At 42.6% G+C, this 17,762-nt stretch overlaps 1 protein-coding gene across 2 annotated transcripts in view; it reads left to right on the top strand.

The window, feature by feature from the left end:
• The window catches only part of LOC139621900 (MAM domain-containing glycosylphosphatidylinositol anchor protein 2-like), a 162,376-nt gene that overhangs the window by 91,597 nt on the left and 53,017 nt on the right, over positions 1-17,762 (top strand). For both annotated transcript variants that reach the window (XM_071478865.1, XM_071478864.1), the window contains exons 7-9: positions 3,879-3,970; positions 4,085-4,322; positions 15,197-15,490. In XM_071478865.1, coding sequence (XP_071334966.1) covers positions 3,879-3,970; positions 4,085-4,322; positions 15,197-15,490 — 624 coding nt within the window. The remainder of the gene's footprint in view (positions 1-3,878; positions 3,971-4,084; positions 4,323-15,196; positions 15,491-17,762) is intronic.

The raw sequence follows: 17,762 nt of genomic DNA, 5'->3' as shown, positions 1-17,762 counted from the left end.
CTTTTGCCATGAATTGGTTATCACAAATGAAGGATCACGCTGATAAACTCTCCCAACTCTGCACTTCTCACCTCACACACTCACCACAGCCTTTTAAAATATCTCCAGTTTTAGATTCTCTCCCATGCATAAAGGAACAGGCACCATTTTAGTCACTGCAGCTGTCCAGCAAAATTTACTACAACCAGGGGAAGTAATGCCCACTTATCTCTCTTGTACACAAATGTAGTCGATTTACAGGAATGCCTACTTGCGATTCAATATTTATGGTCAGATAAAATGGCAGGAAAGGAGGTTTGAATGTGGAGGAGGCAGGGAGGGAACCAGCTCTGAAATATGCATGAGTGCACATATGCAACGTTGAGTATTTTGACGTGCACTGCAGCTCTGTAGGGGAATGAGGGAAAGCTGAGTCACCACGAGGAAAAGTCTTGGAAAAGTAGGAGACAGAAAAGTGACCACCAAGATGTAATCAGACATTTTTACTCCCAGTTTAACTTATACTTGATATCTGTGGTTGTGGAATCTAAATCTGAATTTGTGCAAGTGCTGAGAGCAGTGGATCTTCAAATTAAAATGTTCCTTTGCACCTTAGACTTTATTTCTTAACAAAGTTGATATATAGTAAGTTATTGCAGTAAGTTTGAAATTTCTTTCCTCTAATTTTCTGCAAATTACTTCTGATTTTTTAAATCAGATTTTTCACATTAAACACAAAGTTTGATGGTTTTTTTCTAGAAAAGAAATGGAAATAAAATTCATATTAGCTTTGGTGCTTGATGTGATGGAAACCTTGTGAGCTGCTGGAAGAAGGTTCAGGAGACCTGGATGTCTAAAGCAGAAGAGTTTTATTGATGCTGGATGCACTGATGAGCAGAGTAACAAGTAATGAGCAATACAGTTAACAACCAATAAACAGTAATGCAGCCCCAAATATGACTGAAGCTGTATTTGGATCCTCTCATCGCACACAGTCATACATGTGTGGAGGCTAAACATGAGCTCACTTAACTCACATTGTAGATTCCAGTTACCTGTGTCCCACTGAGAGAGACTAACTGACCATGACACACAGGGACACTGACTGTTTGTTAGGGCTGTGACCTCCCTCACTGTGACTGGTCTGAGCAGCACAGTATGATAATGTAGCAGCCTCCTTGGTGTGCCGCTATTATCATAGATATTAAAAAGTGGAACTTGAGCACACAGGTCAGATGGACTATAATCTGTTCTCCCCTGATGTCAGTAATCAGTTCACAACCTGTTAATCATAAATATACAAGCAGATGGTGAATACTATATATATGATGACAAGTTTACAGAGCGTGGAGTTGAGCAGTTTTCAATCAATCAATTCTTCTTCTCCTTCATAAATGTGAGCAGTTTATAGCTGACTTTTTTCCTAAGATTAATTTTCCTCCGCTGATTTTTTTAAGGAACGATCTACCTTGACGCTCCTGATGCTGCCTTAGAAAAACCTTGAGACATCACTTGTTTCAACATACTGTGAATGCAGCACAGAGGCCAGTGAGTGTGTCCTGTTTTGCTCTCTTCACTGAGGTGCCAATCACCAGTTAAATTTAAGGGTAAATGGTAACAAAAGGAAACAATAGAACAGTGCTAAGCCCAGGTTTTTCTAGATGGAGCCTTCACTTGCTACACAGTAAATATTTTATGATTACAGCCCTAATCCATGATTGGTGCACGGCTCCTCATTGCCCCAACCGTCACATCAAAAATAGTCTACATGGCCATTTACGCTCAACAGTGATTAAGCAGGGGCAACAGGCCACTTCAGAGTTTGATTCATCACATCCTGTGGTTAGGAAAGTGTATCTACACAACCCCAGAATTTAATTTGGCCAAAAGGTCCAATTTTGTGGAGAGCGATTTATTTAGCCTTACACTACCAACATTTTTACTCCAGAGCACCGACAATTATTTGTGTGGCCAATCACAACAAAGACAAAACAGCTGTCATGGTTCTGACAGAGGACCTCATGAACAAGATTAAATCTGGCTTTTGCTGTAAAGCGGAGCTGGCTCTGTGAATGTTAGATGCCTCGTTGTGTTACAGTTCAAGTTGAGAGAAGACTATACTTGAGCCAGAGGAATGGAAAAAGAGGAAAGCAGTTAATCCAAATGTTTATCCGCTGTCACCTGTGACAGCACAATGACTCATGCAGATGTGTAAAAATGCGTGTGTGTGTGTGCGCGCGTGTGTGTGTGAGTGTAGCAGATGAGATAATTCATTTTTAAGAAGCAGCCTCCAACTCTGCTGCAGATGTCGCTGCGACACAAAAACCTTTTCAAACTGTCAAGATATAACTACAGCTCTGTCTCCAGCTGCCTGACATGTATGACTGAAGGAAAAGCTTTGCTCACTTAATGGCCTCCACCACAGACTTAGTATTGTTTCATTAACCTTACACCGCGGATGTCGGCTTTAAGGAAATTGATTCTTGGCGTACGTAGCAGATGTGCACAGTGATACAGAGCTGAGCCCAAATGGGAAATAATCGTGGTGTGTTGGTGATGCCTTGTATTATCTTCACATCCATAAAGGTCACAGATATGCTGCACACCATATTATGCTAATTGCAGTTTCCATGTACTACTGAATTATACACAACATGTTTGATAGGCAGCAACTTGGAGAGGAGGAGTATGTAAATAAGATACAAGAATGAATGCAAGTGCACAGTGGTAGGAATTTGGAGTACGTTGACATGATTGTAATATTTGTATCTGACACGCGTCAGAAATAGTATTCTCTGCCTGCCGGCACTGATTTCAAACGTGAGGAGGAAGATCATGTCAAGGAGGCATGTGTCACTCGTTTCACCCCTCAATGTGCAGCTCGGCAGGCATCACAATGTTTTGCACTTTCAATTTCCTGTGTTTAAATCTGACACGCAGGTTTTGTTTTCGTTTTCCTTTTACCAAACTGAATATGATAATGTCACTTGGGAATTGCTAGATGAAAAGATTTCCATGGTGCCGTCATTTTTTTTTTTTTGCTGAGGAGATGAATTGAACAGTAGGCGCAGGGTTTGGAACCAATACAGCATGCATTATAATGAAATCATCTTCTTTTTTCCATTCAGAGAAGCTATGCTTTGAAAATGGAGTTTGCAAACCAAATTGGATTAGAAATGGTGGATATTTTGTTAGGTATCTCTCCAATTTCACAGTATGTGTGTTTGTGTGTGGGTTTATGTGAGTATGTGAAGCTGCTCAAATGCTGTAGGATTCTTCAGTCAGTAGCAGTCATTATTATGGGCGCTTCAAAGTGTTTAAAACAAACACACGATTCTTCTTTATCTATTAAGTCCCCTGTTTGACCCATCTGCTGCATCAAAAGCTGAAGTTTCAGTTGTTGTTGTAAAAGAACAGTTACAGTTGTCATGTCAGTGACTACTCTTACACTTCAGGTTCAAACCACTTTTAGGATTTCTCGACCGTGGCACTGAAATAACACATCTAGATGAGCAAAAATCATATTTTGCTTAGATCAGTTATTTCGGGGAGCTGTGACACGATCCAGTCTTTCCGTGTCTTTGAACAGCGTGTGAAGTGTGCAGACGCTGAGCAGGTGTGAGTTACACACACAGATTTACTGTGCATCCACCGGAGATGCATAATAGCAATTTACAGCTCAAGTGTGGACATTGAGGAAAGTAAAATCTCTGAAAAAAATCTATTTAAAAAAATCCATAAAATGCTGTCTTTGGGATTACATCTCAGAAATCACATCAATATAACAAAGGGGGCCATAACCTACAGTGAATGTCTCAGGGCTTGTTATTGCAGAATGTCGCACACTTACAGAAAAAACAAGTGCAGTGTTCAAATGTAAATCTGAATTCCCTTCACAGCTTTGAAAAAGGGACGATTCTGGATCACTCCTGACCCCTACCACAATGACGACAACATCCAGATTGGACGTGAAGTCAAGATATCTTGTCAGGTATGATAAAGGAAATGCACCGGCAGAGTAAACACACACATATATGCAAACAACAGTTTAGAGTAATACACTCTTCAATGCAATGCAATATAAATAACAGACTGAATCTCCTAGGTGGAGGCGACCCCACCAGAGGAGCTGACGTTTAGCTGGCTGAAGAACGGGCGTGCCCTGCGGAGCTCAGAGCGCATGGTCATCACCCAGACGGACCCTGACATCTCCCCTGGGACCACCAACCTGGACATCATAGACCTCAAGTTCACCGACTTCGGCACATACACCTGCGTGGCGGCACTGAAGGGAGGAGGCATCCCTGAGATCAGCATTGACGTCAACATCTCATCCACAACTGGTGAGCCTCACACCCCTTAGTGTCAGTGACGCATTTACACACCTCCCGCCAACATATCTGACACAAGCACACACACTGGAAATCCTGATTGTCAGAGTAAAGAAAAAAACTGTGGTAGTGTTTCTGAAACTGTCTAGTCTGGTTATCTAAACCATTTCTTGGGGGGAAAAAGCTGAGGATAACACACTGTAACTGTTAGCCATAATCAAAATAAGCCATAATCACCCCCTGCATTGTAAAACTTAATGTGCTCAAATCTTTAAGTACAGTGGATCAGAGTTAACCAGGAAGTTACTATCGAAGATTTAATGAGCGTTTCATACTGACAGGTCTAAAAATAACTGTAATGTTCTGCTCAGTGTTAGCCTCTAGGTAAGTGGTCCACATATACTGTGTAATTCCTCTTGGCACATGTTTAAAACCTGCCTGATGAATAGTGTGGTTGCTCAGTAGTTCAGCTGGCATGGAATGGTAGCAATAATGAAAAATGAATTTTTCTTTGAAGGGTCAGTTTACCCTAATTCTGAAAGACATATTTTCCCTTTTACCGCTAGTGTTTTCTAACAGTGCAGATAGTTTTGGTTTTATCTGCAGAGGTTTTCACAAATTTCCCACTGAAGATTATGCACCGCAGTACAGTGGAGGAGGAAGGGAAATTCCTCTGTGGTTCTCACAGCATTAAAAACTGCATTGTGTTTACAATTTTAACCATTTTTTCAATTTGTCAGAAAATAGTCCCACATGACAACTGACAGTGAGCCAGTGAGCTCTCTAAAGTATCCAGAATAACTGGGATTTTCCTGGGAAAGTCTCAAAGGCAGGTATTTCAAGACCTGTGGAGATGAAACCAAAACTTTTTGTGTGTGTGTGTGTGTGTGTGTGTGTGTGTGTGTGAGAGAGAGAGAGAGAGAGAGAGAGACTTGGGTGAACTGAGCCTTAAAGCTCTTTTCCTGGATGGTCTCCACAGGTTAAGAGTGTCTGTATATCCTCATTAGACTAACATCTTTTGTCCCAGGCTGAAAAAGGTTCAGAAACCACTGTCTTCTATTGTAATTTCCAGTTACTGCACACACACCACTGTATTACAGCACCAACACCACTGTTTCATGTTGAGTGTTCAATGGATTCCTGTGAACCAAAGCTGACTCCATCAGTCTAACTAATCAGAGACTAAACATCCATCTTCCTTCCATCCAATTGGCTGCTTCCACCACTGCTCTGACTAACGTTTGTACACATGTATACAGCATGTTAATAACACAACATATCAGTCCACCTTGTCTACTGAACTGTATCATTGTAGTTTCAATCATGGCATGTTGAGTAGTCACTTAGAAACAGAGCAGTGTTGCAGCAGTCTTTCATTGTGTTTTTAGATACTCTGCTTCTCTATTGCACATCACTTGTTTCAAAAGAAGGCAAGACGCAGGTGCTAACATTATAAATATCAGTAGTCTGTCATAAAGAGAATAATCAAAGGACAAAATCAGCTGTCAAACTGATCTACTTGTTTATAGTTGAACATCAGTCAGCCCCTCTGCATGTCAGATTTCAGAAGGACAAAGGCCTGGAACAGCTTCAGAGGCAACAAAAGAGAGCTTGACTTTTAGAAGGCTGCTACATAGCAATATTTAGTACAGTTAACAACACAGTTTTCTACAGGCTCTGCAATAATGGTGAAATGCAGTGGTTACAGAGACAAAGCAATGACACATATAATGGGACAGGAATGGTGGTAATCTCCAGTGTGAGGTCAATCAATGAGCAGCAAGTGTGTGGTAATGTTCTGGTGTCACCACGCATTACTTCAACACCCATCAACTCCACCGAGGGATGTGAGCCCGATCGACTCGACACCTCAGAGACGCCACGATTGGGAGTCTCCTGCCTGCTGCTTACTCATCCCAGATTTCCAGATTTTCCATGTGGGGGACTCCCATGGGTTGGTGTTGCTGCCGGCGCAGTAGATATCTGTTTTTGCCTTCAATTTACTGGCATGTGTTTGCTGCTGATAAGTGACTTTTGGGTTGTGTGAAGTTTTGTGACTTGCGATTGCGAGCTTTATTTCCCCTTTTTAAGCTCACACTGCATTCACACACATCGACAGGCACATTCACACACTCATGCACCCTCATCTCTTCTCACCGTCTTGTTTTTCCTATCAGACGCACACCTCACTGCCACTCACAACGTGAACATGAAAGCCGTGTCTCGACCTTGGGTGCATAATTATTGTTAGATAATCCTTTGATAATCCCTGCGCTATAAAACAGTAGGATCAATCGCACCTGCCAAGATTGTTTCCTCATTATCTTTTAAGTAGTGCAGTCTCTTCTTTTGGAGTGCCTGGGCGATGCCAATGCATTAACACAGACCCTTTAATGTGTAAAAAAAAATACTGCTGTCTGACTGAGGAAATAAGCGAGGAAATGACTGACTCTATTGTGATTGTATGAAATGAAAGGTTTCCTTAAGGCTTAGATGTGATTGCTTCTTAAGCTTTCATTGTTCCAGTCAGATGTGTGTATGAAATATTATGAAAGTGTTGCGTTGCCATAGAGCTGTTCCTGTCATAGGAAATAATATATTGAGTTTTGCTTCTGCCTGTTACAATTCCTGCTGCTTTACCTGGATGTGACTGGGCTGTTTTCCTGGAGAATGCCTGTTATGCATGATGTTTCTTTCAGTCAGATTGATGCCATGAATCAGAGGAGTGTCTCCGCTAAGCGGAACAGTATAGCTGTTGTGTACTAAGGCGTCTTGTGCCTCTGCCTTGCCATACGCCTGCAGCCTGTTTTGGGGTGAATAAGCCCCATTTTTGTTCCACTGCCTGTTCTCCTGAAGGGAGAAAGCCCGAGCTGCAATTAGAAGTCTTAATAAAAGCATTTAGAGGAGATTACACTGCAGGTCTGCCAGGGTTTCGTGCTGGGGAAGTGGTTGGAAAGCGATTGAGCCTAAAGTGTCTCTAGTCTGAACACTTTGGAGCTTGCAGGCTGTTCCAGCATTGGCTCCAGTTCCAGATTCCAAACCCAGGCTTTGCCCCAGCCCAAAGCACGTATTTATAAAAGAGAATATTTATTATATCCCATTCTTTCAACTTTTGATGAACACAGATTTCAGCAGCTTTCATGATTTCTCCCTTTTGCAAAACAGTACTAATATTTACTATCATGACATGCTCATTAAATAAGCAACTTCTTTTCTCATCAGGGCTTCCATAGATTGCAAGGCTAATGCGTATTTATGTTCATGGTCAGGAAACGAGGACACAGCAGACCTCCCATTTGGATACTGTCAGGATTAAGAACCACAAGATACAGAAACAGCTGAAAAGAGTTACGAGCATTAGTGTGAAACATAAAACATCCCATAAACTTCTAACAGGAACGAGCCAATTAAGCCTGTGTGTTAAATGTGTGTTTAGTGGGTGTGTCTTGCAAGATTATTGTGACGTGATTATTGCCATTCTATGGCTGAGGAACTGAAATGTGTTTTGGCTGCAGATTGGAACTACCATTGGGACCATCTTAGAGATAAAATTTTAGTGGCACGTAGAGTTATTCTGTATGTATTTCTGACATTTAAAGCCAGTTTTCATCACTGATTCACAAAGCTGATACCCGCTTATTGCACTCGCTGTCTTATAATTACTATGAACATTAGATTCTGCCATCTCAGTTCAGAAAAACTGCATTACAGGCCTTTAAACAGTTGTGGAGAGAATAGTCTCTGTTGATATATTTCAGCATTGGCACCACAGTAGCTCATCCCCAGTCTGATTGACGATTACAAAGTAAGTATTAGGATTGAAAGTCACCTCTGTCTTCTTGAGAGGCGGAGAAATCCCTCCATGATGAGTCCCTCAATTAGCACCCAGTGTTTCTGTCAATCTCAAGAATCACTGCAGTTAATGAATTAAGCAAATCAATTAAGTGCTCAGTTGATTAAAAGATGAGCTGGTTTAATGAACACAATGTTCAGCCATTTTTCCTGCGATTATTTTGAGTCATCTGACGCGCACAGCAGCCCTGCTTATCTCTGTCTGTCTTCCTTTCAACGGCCCTGTTGTCTGGTTGACTTTGATTCTCCATGAGCTGCCATCATTCAAGTGACCGTGCCACATGTGAATCTAATAGGGACAACATGCCCTCCGGCTCTTGAGTGAGCTGACGTGCTTGTTTCAGCAGCAAATTCACTGACCCCAATGAAGAGGAATCTGGTCTGCGTGCTGACTCACCTACAGGGTGCAAAAGTTCAACTGCTGTTTGGTCACTGTGAGTGGAAACAAGTTGTTTGCTGCTTCCTTCCTTCTGGTTTGAACATGTGGGGTTTTCACAGAATGTGGTTCTTTATTGATGTTGGTTGATGCTCATTGTCTTTCATTGTTTTTTTTTTTGTGTTTGATTTGTAGCTGGTTCAAGAACTGGCCAGATACACACTGAACGATATAAAAAAACAGTGCGTCTTGTTTTTCCTTTGTCAGAAGTTACAAGAGTCGCTCAATTTTAAAAGTGTAGTCTTTGTGAAAGTATGTGCGTGTGTGTGTGTCTTAGCCCCATGTCACACACACACAGAGCAGAGAAGAAGAGAGACAGGTTGACAACTCATTACGTTAAGTGCAATAAAAGCTTCCAACAAGTGTTATAAATCCCTCTAAAACCAAAGATGGACAGACGTCGACCCCAAACGTCTGAAAGTCAGGACAAATATCAGCTTCTTCTCAGTCTGGTGACAGTGGTGAGGATGCTAGCAGGGATGGCAGCGAGCTAGTGCTGGCCAGAGCACTAGCAGCTCTTCTTCTGTCCTGAAAACTTCAATTGAAAGTCTCTAACCACTGTGAGATGCAAAATTAAGTTATGAATTGCAAACTGGCCTAACAACATATTATAGCAGTAGATTCCAGCATTGGAGCAACAAGCCAGTACAGGTCCTGAAACAGTCCCAATAAGCTGTGAATTGGGATGAAGGGGCCCAACAGCTGTCCCACAGCTGGGCTGCTGTCCTGAGAAATCTGCCATATGACAACAGTAGATGCCACGGTCATGCCACTACTAGAATGATGGGCATATAACCACCTGGCAGCATATGTCAGGCGAACACCTGTGATTTTTCAGACGAGGGTTATAGATGTCGAAACTGTTGGGGAAAAACACTGTGTACTCAGTAAACACAAACATCTACATTTATAGAGGTTTGGGGAAATCAAAGAGTAGCAGGCACAGGCCCAATGATATTGTCAGTTGTAGGTATACTGTGACCAGTGTTCACTTTGAGTTAAGTCCATAAAATATGTTAATAAGACTTGATAACCGGGCACATTATGCACAGTGTACCAGCATCTAGCCTCAACTGCACCACCTGAAGTCTTGCCTTATGGAGGTGGCCATCTGGGAAATCACCTCCCTGTCCAGCTGGGAAAATCTGGAAGGCAAACATGAATAAGAAACACTTTCCCTCCCTCATTAACTACTGTCGAGGCCCCTTGAGCAATGTACATAAACTCTGGTCCTTCCAGAGTCCTGCTCACTGCTTAGTAGCGGAAAAGTGGTGGTACTGGAGGTGTGTATTTGAAAACAGAAGGGCAACATTACAGAGAGCAGTGTGGCCACAAATCAAACTACAGCCCATGAGAGTATTTGGTATTGAAAACCTGCTGCTGCACAAACTCACTCACATGGATTCATGAGGGGTTTGTATGATTGATCGTAAGACAAGTTATAAAGTCACGGGGGAACAGCACGCGGCTCAAAAACACACACAGTAGTATGTCAGTGTGGTCAGCAGTGCGTCGCTGCAGTCTATCATTGCACTAAGGCAATTTTAACACATCTGTAGACATTTATTACACTTCAGCATCTTGTTGTATAGATGCTTGTCTCCCCCACACACACAAACACACACAGATTCACAACTATGCCCACAGTGGACCTATGGGACTCCTCTCTCTGTCCCCAAAGGTCCAGGACTCAGAGGAGCAGAGAGTCCTGTCACATTGTGACCAACTCATTGGCCTCAAGCTGTCTAAACACACTCTCACACATATGGACACACACTGCAGGAGTTGCAGTAGTAGAGAGTGCTATGTTGCCATGGTGACGGGGAGTGATGTCACAGCACTTAACCAGAAAAGGGGGCAACGGGAATGTTGTTTATTCCTAAAGACGTTCACACGCACCGCTCCAGCTCTCGTCGCTGTAAGAAAATGCAAAGTGCCAGATATTTCCATGTTTTGCAGTCAGCTCACATTGCACGGTGTCTGCTGTGGTGCTGATGGATGCTGCTGACAGACTCCAGCAATCAGCCTCTACACTTGGAGGATCGCTCTAGCTAAGGTCCTAGAGATGTGTAGGGCTACAGAGGCCAAACAAGGAGGTCCTGTCCCCATTTTTGGCCCAAAAAGTGCACAAGCACACACTTATACACGCATACACATAGACACAATGTCTTCAGCCAGGAACAACAGCGAGAAACATCCCATCGAGGAACAGAGGCAGGATCACAGCATGGTGTCACCCGTGGGCGAGAAGAGAAACACTCATCTCCACACACATGCACATACAGAGACGTAAAACCACATAAGCACACACTACACAAGCATACGCACACAGCGGGCATGCCCTGCAGGCATCACTGGCATTTGGATGGCTTTGGCACAATGAGAGCACAGTGAAGACCAGTAGCAGGCTCTCTGCCACACTGAGCATCTCAGTGGCCAGTCTCACACACAGAGGCAGGGTGTTTGCTTGGAAAGAGAGAGCAGGAGGTAAAAATTAGACACAGAGTAAGCAAGAGAGAGATGGGCGAGTGTCTGTGTGCATATGTATGCCTGTTTGCGTTTCCACGATGGTGCGGAGAGAGACAATGGCAGCTGATAGCCAGTATTTGTGCTGCCAAACCCAATAGGCCGACAACTGTAATTCCCTGCCTAATCTGGGCTGTGGAGAGGCCAGGTGTAATGCAACTCAGTGAATACACCTCTCCTCCACTCACTAATGGATGCTTGCTGCTCTCCTCCTATCCTGCTGCTGTCAATTCACCATTTCACTGTTTGGGCCCAAGGAATTGTTCAGAAAAGTGGAGAAAATATGCCGTGGAAAGGAAATGTGTCAGTTCTTGACACCTGGCTGGCTCAGTTGAGAGATTATATGAATACCAATCAGCAAATGTACAAGAATGAAATGAGTGTCCGCTATCATTGTCTCTGTGAAAGATCATTTTTTGCTGCTCCTTTGGTGCCAAATAGCATTGCCAAGATTTATCTGTGAATGACCAGTCTTCATTATTTCATGCATGTTTTTGCATTACATACCTGAAAAGGTCTGGATAAAGGTTCAGCTCACTGATAGGCAGCCAAATGTGTGGGTAACAATGGCTGGAGTGGCAGCTTAGTTGTTTTCATCTGCTGTAATAAAATGATTAAGGAGAACAGTATTTTCCACATACAGTAAGATTGGTTTAAAGCTGCTATGATCAGTATTTTTATATTAACAGTAAATGAAAGGGTGACTAAATCACAGGTACTAACCACCTGACTACAGTTCCTCTCAGTTCTATGGAGCGATTTAAGAACAATTTTTTTTTGTCTTACGGCTCACAACTTGCTTTGGTTCACTTTCACTGCTCTCATCAGCGTTGTTCCAGACATTGCAGGCAGCTGTTTTTAGTGAAAACACTCTGAGAAACCCAGTCTGTTACCTGTCCAGTACTAACAGACAAAGTGAGCAACCGGCTGGTGAACATAGTGAAGCTCTTGGCAGCTAAAGATTCAGATATTTTTATCAGGAGTTGGTGGTAACTGAACTAAAGGAAAACTAAGCAAATGGTGGCTAATGAATGTAAACGTAAAGGGTGACAATATGTCATTGTTGTGTTTACAGCTTGTTTCTGCTGCTTCCAAGTGGAACAGGAATTTGCAGGTTTGGTAATGCAGGTTTAATGTCAAACCTGTAATCATATTCCATAAATAGTTCAGAGAGACACTGTGGCCCATTCACAACCTTTGCTCAGTCTTCAGTCTCTGACATTTATTTTCTCTGCGGTTAACAATAACCTAAATTTGCTGGTGGTGTGTGAATTATTCTTTTCATTTTAAACTGAGTTGAGCTTTACCTTGCTTCTACAGCTTTAATTCATCTACGACTCATGTGCTGTGTTATGTACAGTAGTTCCAGCATTTTGAGTAGGTTTGTACCTTTTGACTTTAAGGACTGGAGATTAACTGTCAGTGGGATCACTGAGATGACTGTGGGATTTTCTCTTCTCACCCAGACTCAAATGGGGTCAAAAGAATATGGCTGGACTTTTTCGTTTTCTGGAGATTGCGGGTGATTTCATCACTGTGAAACTTCACTGTGGCTTGACTCCATTCCAGCTGCACCATTGTTTGGGCAGAATGACAGTGATTGGAAAATCATCAGGGAAGCATGACACGGTTTCATCATTGCTGAGAAGATTTTCACTCCTCGAACACTGGCTGTAAACTATTTTTGGGAGCAGTAGTACAAAATAGTCTTGGAGTCTGCTGATGGTTTGGACTTCACAAAAATACATGAACACACAAATGCACACACACACACACACACACACACACACACACACACACATGCACAGCACTCTAGGAGCCGCTGCTATTTGCCAGGTTTACTAATTAAACAAATTTACTTGGCCAGCATGCTTGATGAGCAACCAGACTGCCTGATCCAACCTGCTAGTTTTCCTGCTTCCCAAACTTAGAACACACACACGCATGTTCACAGACACACACACACACACACACACACACACACACACACACACACACACACACACACACACACACACACACACTCAAAGAAGCCTTAAACTGCATCCAGCAATTTGGCACTTTGCACTTCTTTCATTATTCATTGATAACTTTCAGCCAGGCTGTAAAATGTCTGTTTAACAAAGGCAAAATATTTATTGGGTCATATTTTGTTACACGGCCAGCAATAAAGCTATATCACCTTTGGGAGGGATCTGTTGTAAATACTCTGAATAATATGATGCTGTGGGTGAGACTGAGTCGCTCCATTAGGAGGAGGGCAGGGAAGTAAAAGGCTGCCGAGTGATGGCAATGATGCAAGCGATGGTGATGGTGATAAGAATTACTAATGCTGAAATGATGATGGTGGCGGAAATGTGACAATTACGATGATACTGTTATGCTGATTATTTTAATGGCAATGCTGACAATGATGAAGATCATGGTATCTTAGAGTGGTAATGCAGTGTTCCTTAGGAAGATGTAGAGCACATAGAATCTGTTGATATTACAATTACTGGATGGATTCCTTCACTTTCTTATTTCACTGAGTTACAGCCCGTTTCCACTGCAAGAATTTGTCTATGGGCCCAGGAACTATTTCAGGAACCTTAATTCTTCTGCCATTGTTCCTTGCAACAAAAAAAGTACCTTCTCTGGGCTTTCATACTCTCTGATAGCACAGGAACTATGAGTGTAGAGTTTGCGGTCTTGAACGTCGCTGATGGCTGCTTGAGCTTGTGTACAGTCAACACAGGGTGCAGTTAGGATCAGTGCTAGGACAAGGGTTGGACATTTCTTATAATGTTAACTGATGGTAAGAGGTTGTCGGCTTCCTGACTGCTCTCTTACCTGCAACATAAAGAGAGTGAGTCATAGACAGAAGGAGGCATCAAGTCAACAAAAGGTACAACACTTAAAGAAACAGTTTTGGGAAACAGACGTATTCGCTTTCTTGCTGATAGGTAGGAGACTGATACCAGTCTTACATCTGGAACCTGGAGATGATTAGCTTCGGACAAAGAGTAGAAACAAGGGAAAATAGCTAGCCTGGCCCTGTCCAGAGATATGAAAATCCACCCAGCAGCACTTCTAAAACTCACTAATTAACACGTTATACAGTATCTGAAGTCTTATAATCAGCGTGAGATCCCCAGGCAACCTGCTGAGACTGTGGAAAGTCACTGTGCCTGCCCAAGCAATAGTCTGGCAGATAGCTCACTTTAAAAACTTTTTGTATCTTGTTAAACTAACAAGATATAACAAGTGGATGAGCTTTAGCAGTGGTAGTAGGTGGATTTTTTTAACCTTAAGACCAGGTCAGGCTAGCTGTTTCTCACTGTTTCCACTGTTGTCCACAGTAATGTGAGCAATGTCAATCTCGCTGAACTCCAGAGCAAGAGAGTAAATAATCGTATTTACCAAAATGTAGTACTATTCCTTTAATTAGTTGATCTAATCGTTGTTTTCACAGCTGTGAACTAAAGCTGAAGAAAAACAACCACAGAACACGGGCAGAAAATACAGTAGTACAGTGTCCTTGTGTGAAACTTGTGCCACAAACATTCTCATCAGACTAATTTGCCTTATCTTTTTAATGGATTCTTCAAATGCAGTGGAAGCACAAACAGGAATTGACAAGGGGGACATTTAGTTCCTATTTTAGCTCCTGAGTTTAGCTCCTGTGGCTGTACCTGGACCTATTTAGTTGAAAAGGGCTATTACTTCTCATTTTCTTTGAGCGTTATGGTTATGAAGTGCATCTGCTTGTCAGGTCTTCATTGCATTGCTCATTGTTTGCCATTGCTTGATAACATTAAACTTCCTCATTGCTGCCCTCCATGACGGTGTAACTTAAAGTATATGCTCAGATCGTCCAGTCCCAGCTGTTAGCCACTGCTGCTGATATCTGCATGGTCCTTCCATACAAAGCTGACTCAACTTCATTGCCATTGCAACTTGGATGCTCATTCGCTCCCCCCGCCCCATATTTTCCACGCCACTTCTCCCCCAGTCGACCATTTCCTTTTACCCCGCCTGCTGACTTTCTAGAGCCCCATATCAGTCCCTCCTTTGTTTTTCTCTTTCTTAGTTCCCCCCAACCTGACAGTCCCCCGGGGCAAGTCCCCCCTGGTGGCCCGCGAGGGTGACACAGTGGAGCTGGAGTGCCTTGTTTCAGGGAAGCCCAAGCCCATCATCCTGTGGTCGAGAGCGGATAAGGAGGCACCCATGCCGGACGGCAACATGCAGATGGAGAGCTACGATGGTGTGCTGCGTATTGTTAATGTGTCCAGGGAGATGACGGGCTCGTACCGCTGCCAGACCAGCCAGTATAATGGGTTCAACGTGAAACCCCGGGAGGCCGTGGTGGAGCTGATCGTACAATGTGAGTAGACAGTATATATGTGTAGGTATGCATGTTGTGGTATAACTTGCAGCAGCGATATAATGTGTATTTTCTTTGGATGCAGTGTAATTAATCTTTATGTGTTGTAGTCCAATGTGACCAGCATTGAACGTTCTCCCATTTCTTCCCTTCCACGCCCATCCAATTTTCTTCTGAAGGCTGTGAAATTAGTCCCATCCCCTGGTACCCTCAGTCAGGTCTGAGAGGAAGCAGCTCTGACTCCACCTCTTACACTAAGGGGAGGACTTTATCTGCTGAGCGTGAACTGAGCAGAACTAATATTAACAAAGGCACAAAGCTCTAGATACTGATGTCCACACTTGTTAGGGACCGTCTGCATGTTTGTGTGTGTGTGTGTCAGAGAAGCCCCAAAGACTGTGTGCCATATCCCCAGGCCTCGGACCCCCTGCCACTGCCACTCAGTGAGAAACCCCTTCCCCTCCTTTAAGATGTGACATTCAAAGATGGCTTAACAGCTAATTAGTGAGCGGCTAATTTATTCCCACTCGTATTCATTTTGTATTCATTTATGGAGATTTAAAGAGAATATTTCGAATGAACGTCAGAGATTCAAAGCTATGTCACTCATTCACGGGGCTGGGGATGTGTCTGTCTGCTGAGAAAGGAGCGGAAGATAGGAAGGAAATGAAAGCGATCCATGTAGGGTGCTTACCATTCTCTGGCAAGTGATTACAAGAAATAGAAAAACTGAGTCTCATAGCCACAGCTCTATTGTTTTTTTCTCATGGCCTACTTAGTTAATCCATGCATTCTTCCATCTCAATTTACTGTAATCTGGAAAGAACCTATGCAGCAACATGTCATTCATAAACTATTGTGAAATGTGTTGTAGTTAACATGCTGCACGCTGACTGCTATGTTTTAAGTGTCCTCAGCACTGGACTTGCCAGACATAAGACAGCAGAAAAATATCCAACAACTTTTAAAGTGTGTAATAAAACAGAATTATGGCTGCAGCTCAACTAGGGTTTTGATTCAAGACGAACTTGACACTCCCACTACCAATATTTTGATTGAAGAGGAACAAGAGCAGCCCCCGTTCTGTTCCAGCCGACAAGGATTAGCACATAATTCTGCCCTCATTTTTTCAAGAGTTTTATTGTACTCTTTGCTATGGCGTTCACGTTTCAGCTTAGCTGCTACCCACTGTGCTGTGTTAAGAGAATTAATGAAGTTTTGATGTGCTTTGAAGAAGACTGTGTTGAATTTTTGGCTGAATTGATTATGATTATGCATTGATGACAGCCCATATCAAAGGTTAGTAGCTTTGCTATGCACCAATGCTGACACCAAAAAGTAAACAAAGGATTTAGACTCTAAGATGCCCTTCATTAATTAGCAACACTCGCTGGATCTGCCGCCTCGTAGACGGAGGGTGTGGTGGGATCGAAACAAATTGTTGAATGCAAAAATGAAAGAACAAGATTGGCGCTAACAGCCTTTTGTAAAGCAAGATTAAAATGGTGCTGTATATTCACACAGCAATGCTCATGTTGAACATGTCTCCATGCCCTACTTTTTTACATTGAAATATCTACTGCATGTAGTCCACGTGAAATATTAACACACATCGCCTCAGTTATTTTTAAAACATCTGAAGAATGGATGATGCTGCTTGGCAGTTTACTGCCACAAGCAGCAAGAGGTCACTGTGATCCAGCAGCAGAGACACATACTGTACCATTTGTCTCAAGGCAGCGCAATCAGAGCTGGAGAAAACCAAATAAGTCCTTACTGTCCAAAAACTTCTTTGTCAGAGGCAGCAATTCTGCAGCGTTTATGATAATTATTATTTTTTCTTTCATTTGCCGCAACACCAAATAGTACAGCTACAAAAAAGATGACACATTTAAACAAGGTCTTCCCAAAATAAAAAGGCACTTTGGATTGAGTTGAGAGTTGTTATTATCACAGAAGATTAAAAACATAAAATGTCAGAATTGTTGGATTAAGTAGAGCAGATAAAACTATTCAAGAAATCCAAAAAGCACTATGTAAGTATTCTGTTATGGTAGGTACGAAATGCAGTTGATTGTGTTTTCATTTTCTTTTTCCACAATGAAGACATCATTCCCACCGGAAGCGGTCGTGTCACTTTTCCAGCACCATGATGGCTGCTGGAGATTTCTGATGCCAGTCCAGCTGATGCACCAATGTCTTCCACTGTGTCTACACAGAAGATGTAGCATAAGCACCTCTGGTTCTCTGTCTACACAGGTTGCGTTCAGGC

Source organism: Trachinotus anak, unplaced genomic scaffold (genome assembly GCF_046630095.1).
Source record: "Trachinotus anak isolate AG129_WGS33_773 ecotype Australia unplaced genomic scaffold, CSIRO_AGI_Tana_v1 ptg000005l, whole genome shotgun sequence".
Taxonomy (NCBI): Eukaryota; Metazoa; Chordata; class Actinopteri; order Carangiformes; family Carangidae; genus Trachinotus; species Trachinotus anak.
Note: the sequence above shows the minus strand (reverse complement) of the source record. Positions and strands in the feature narration are given on the sequence as shown.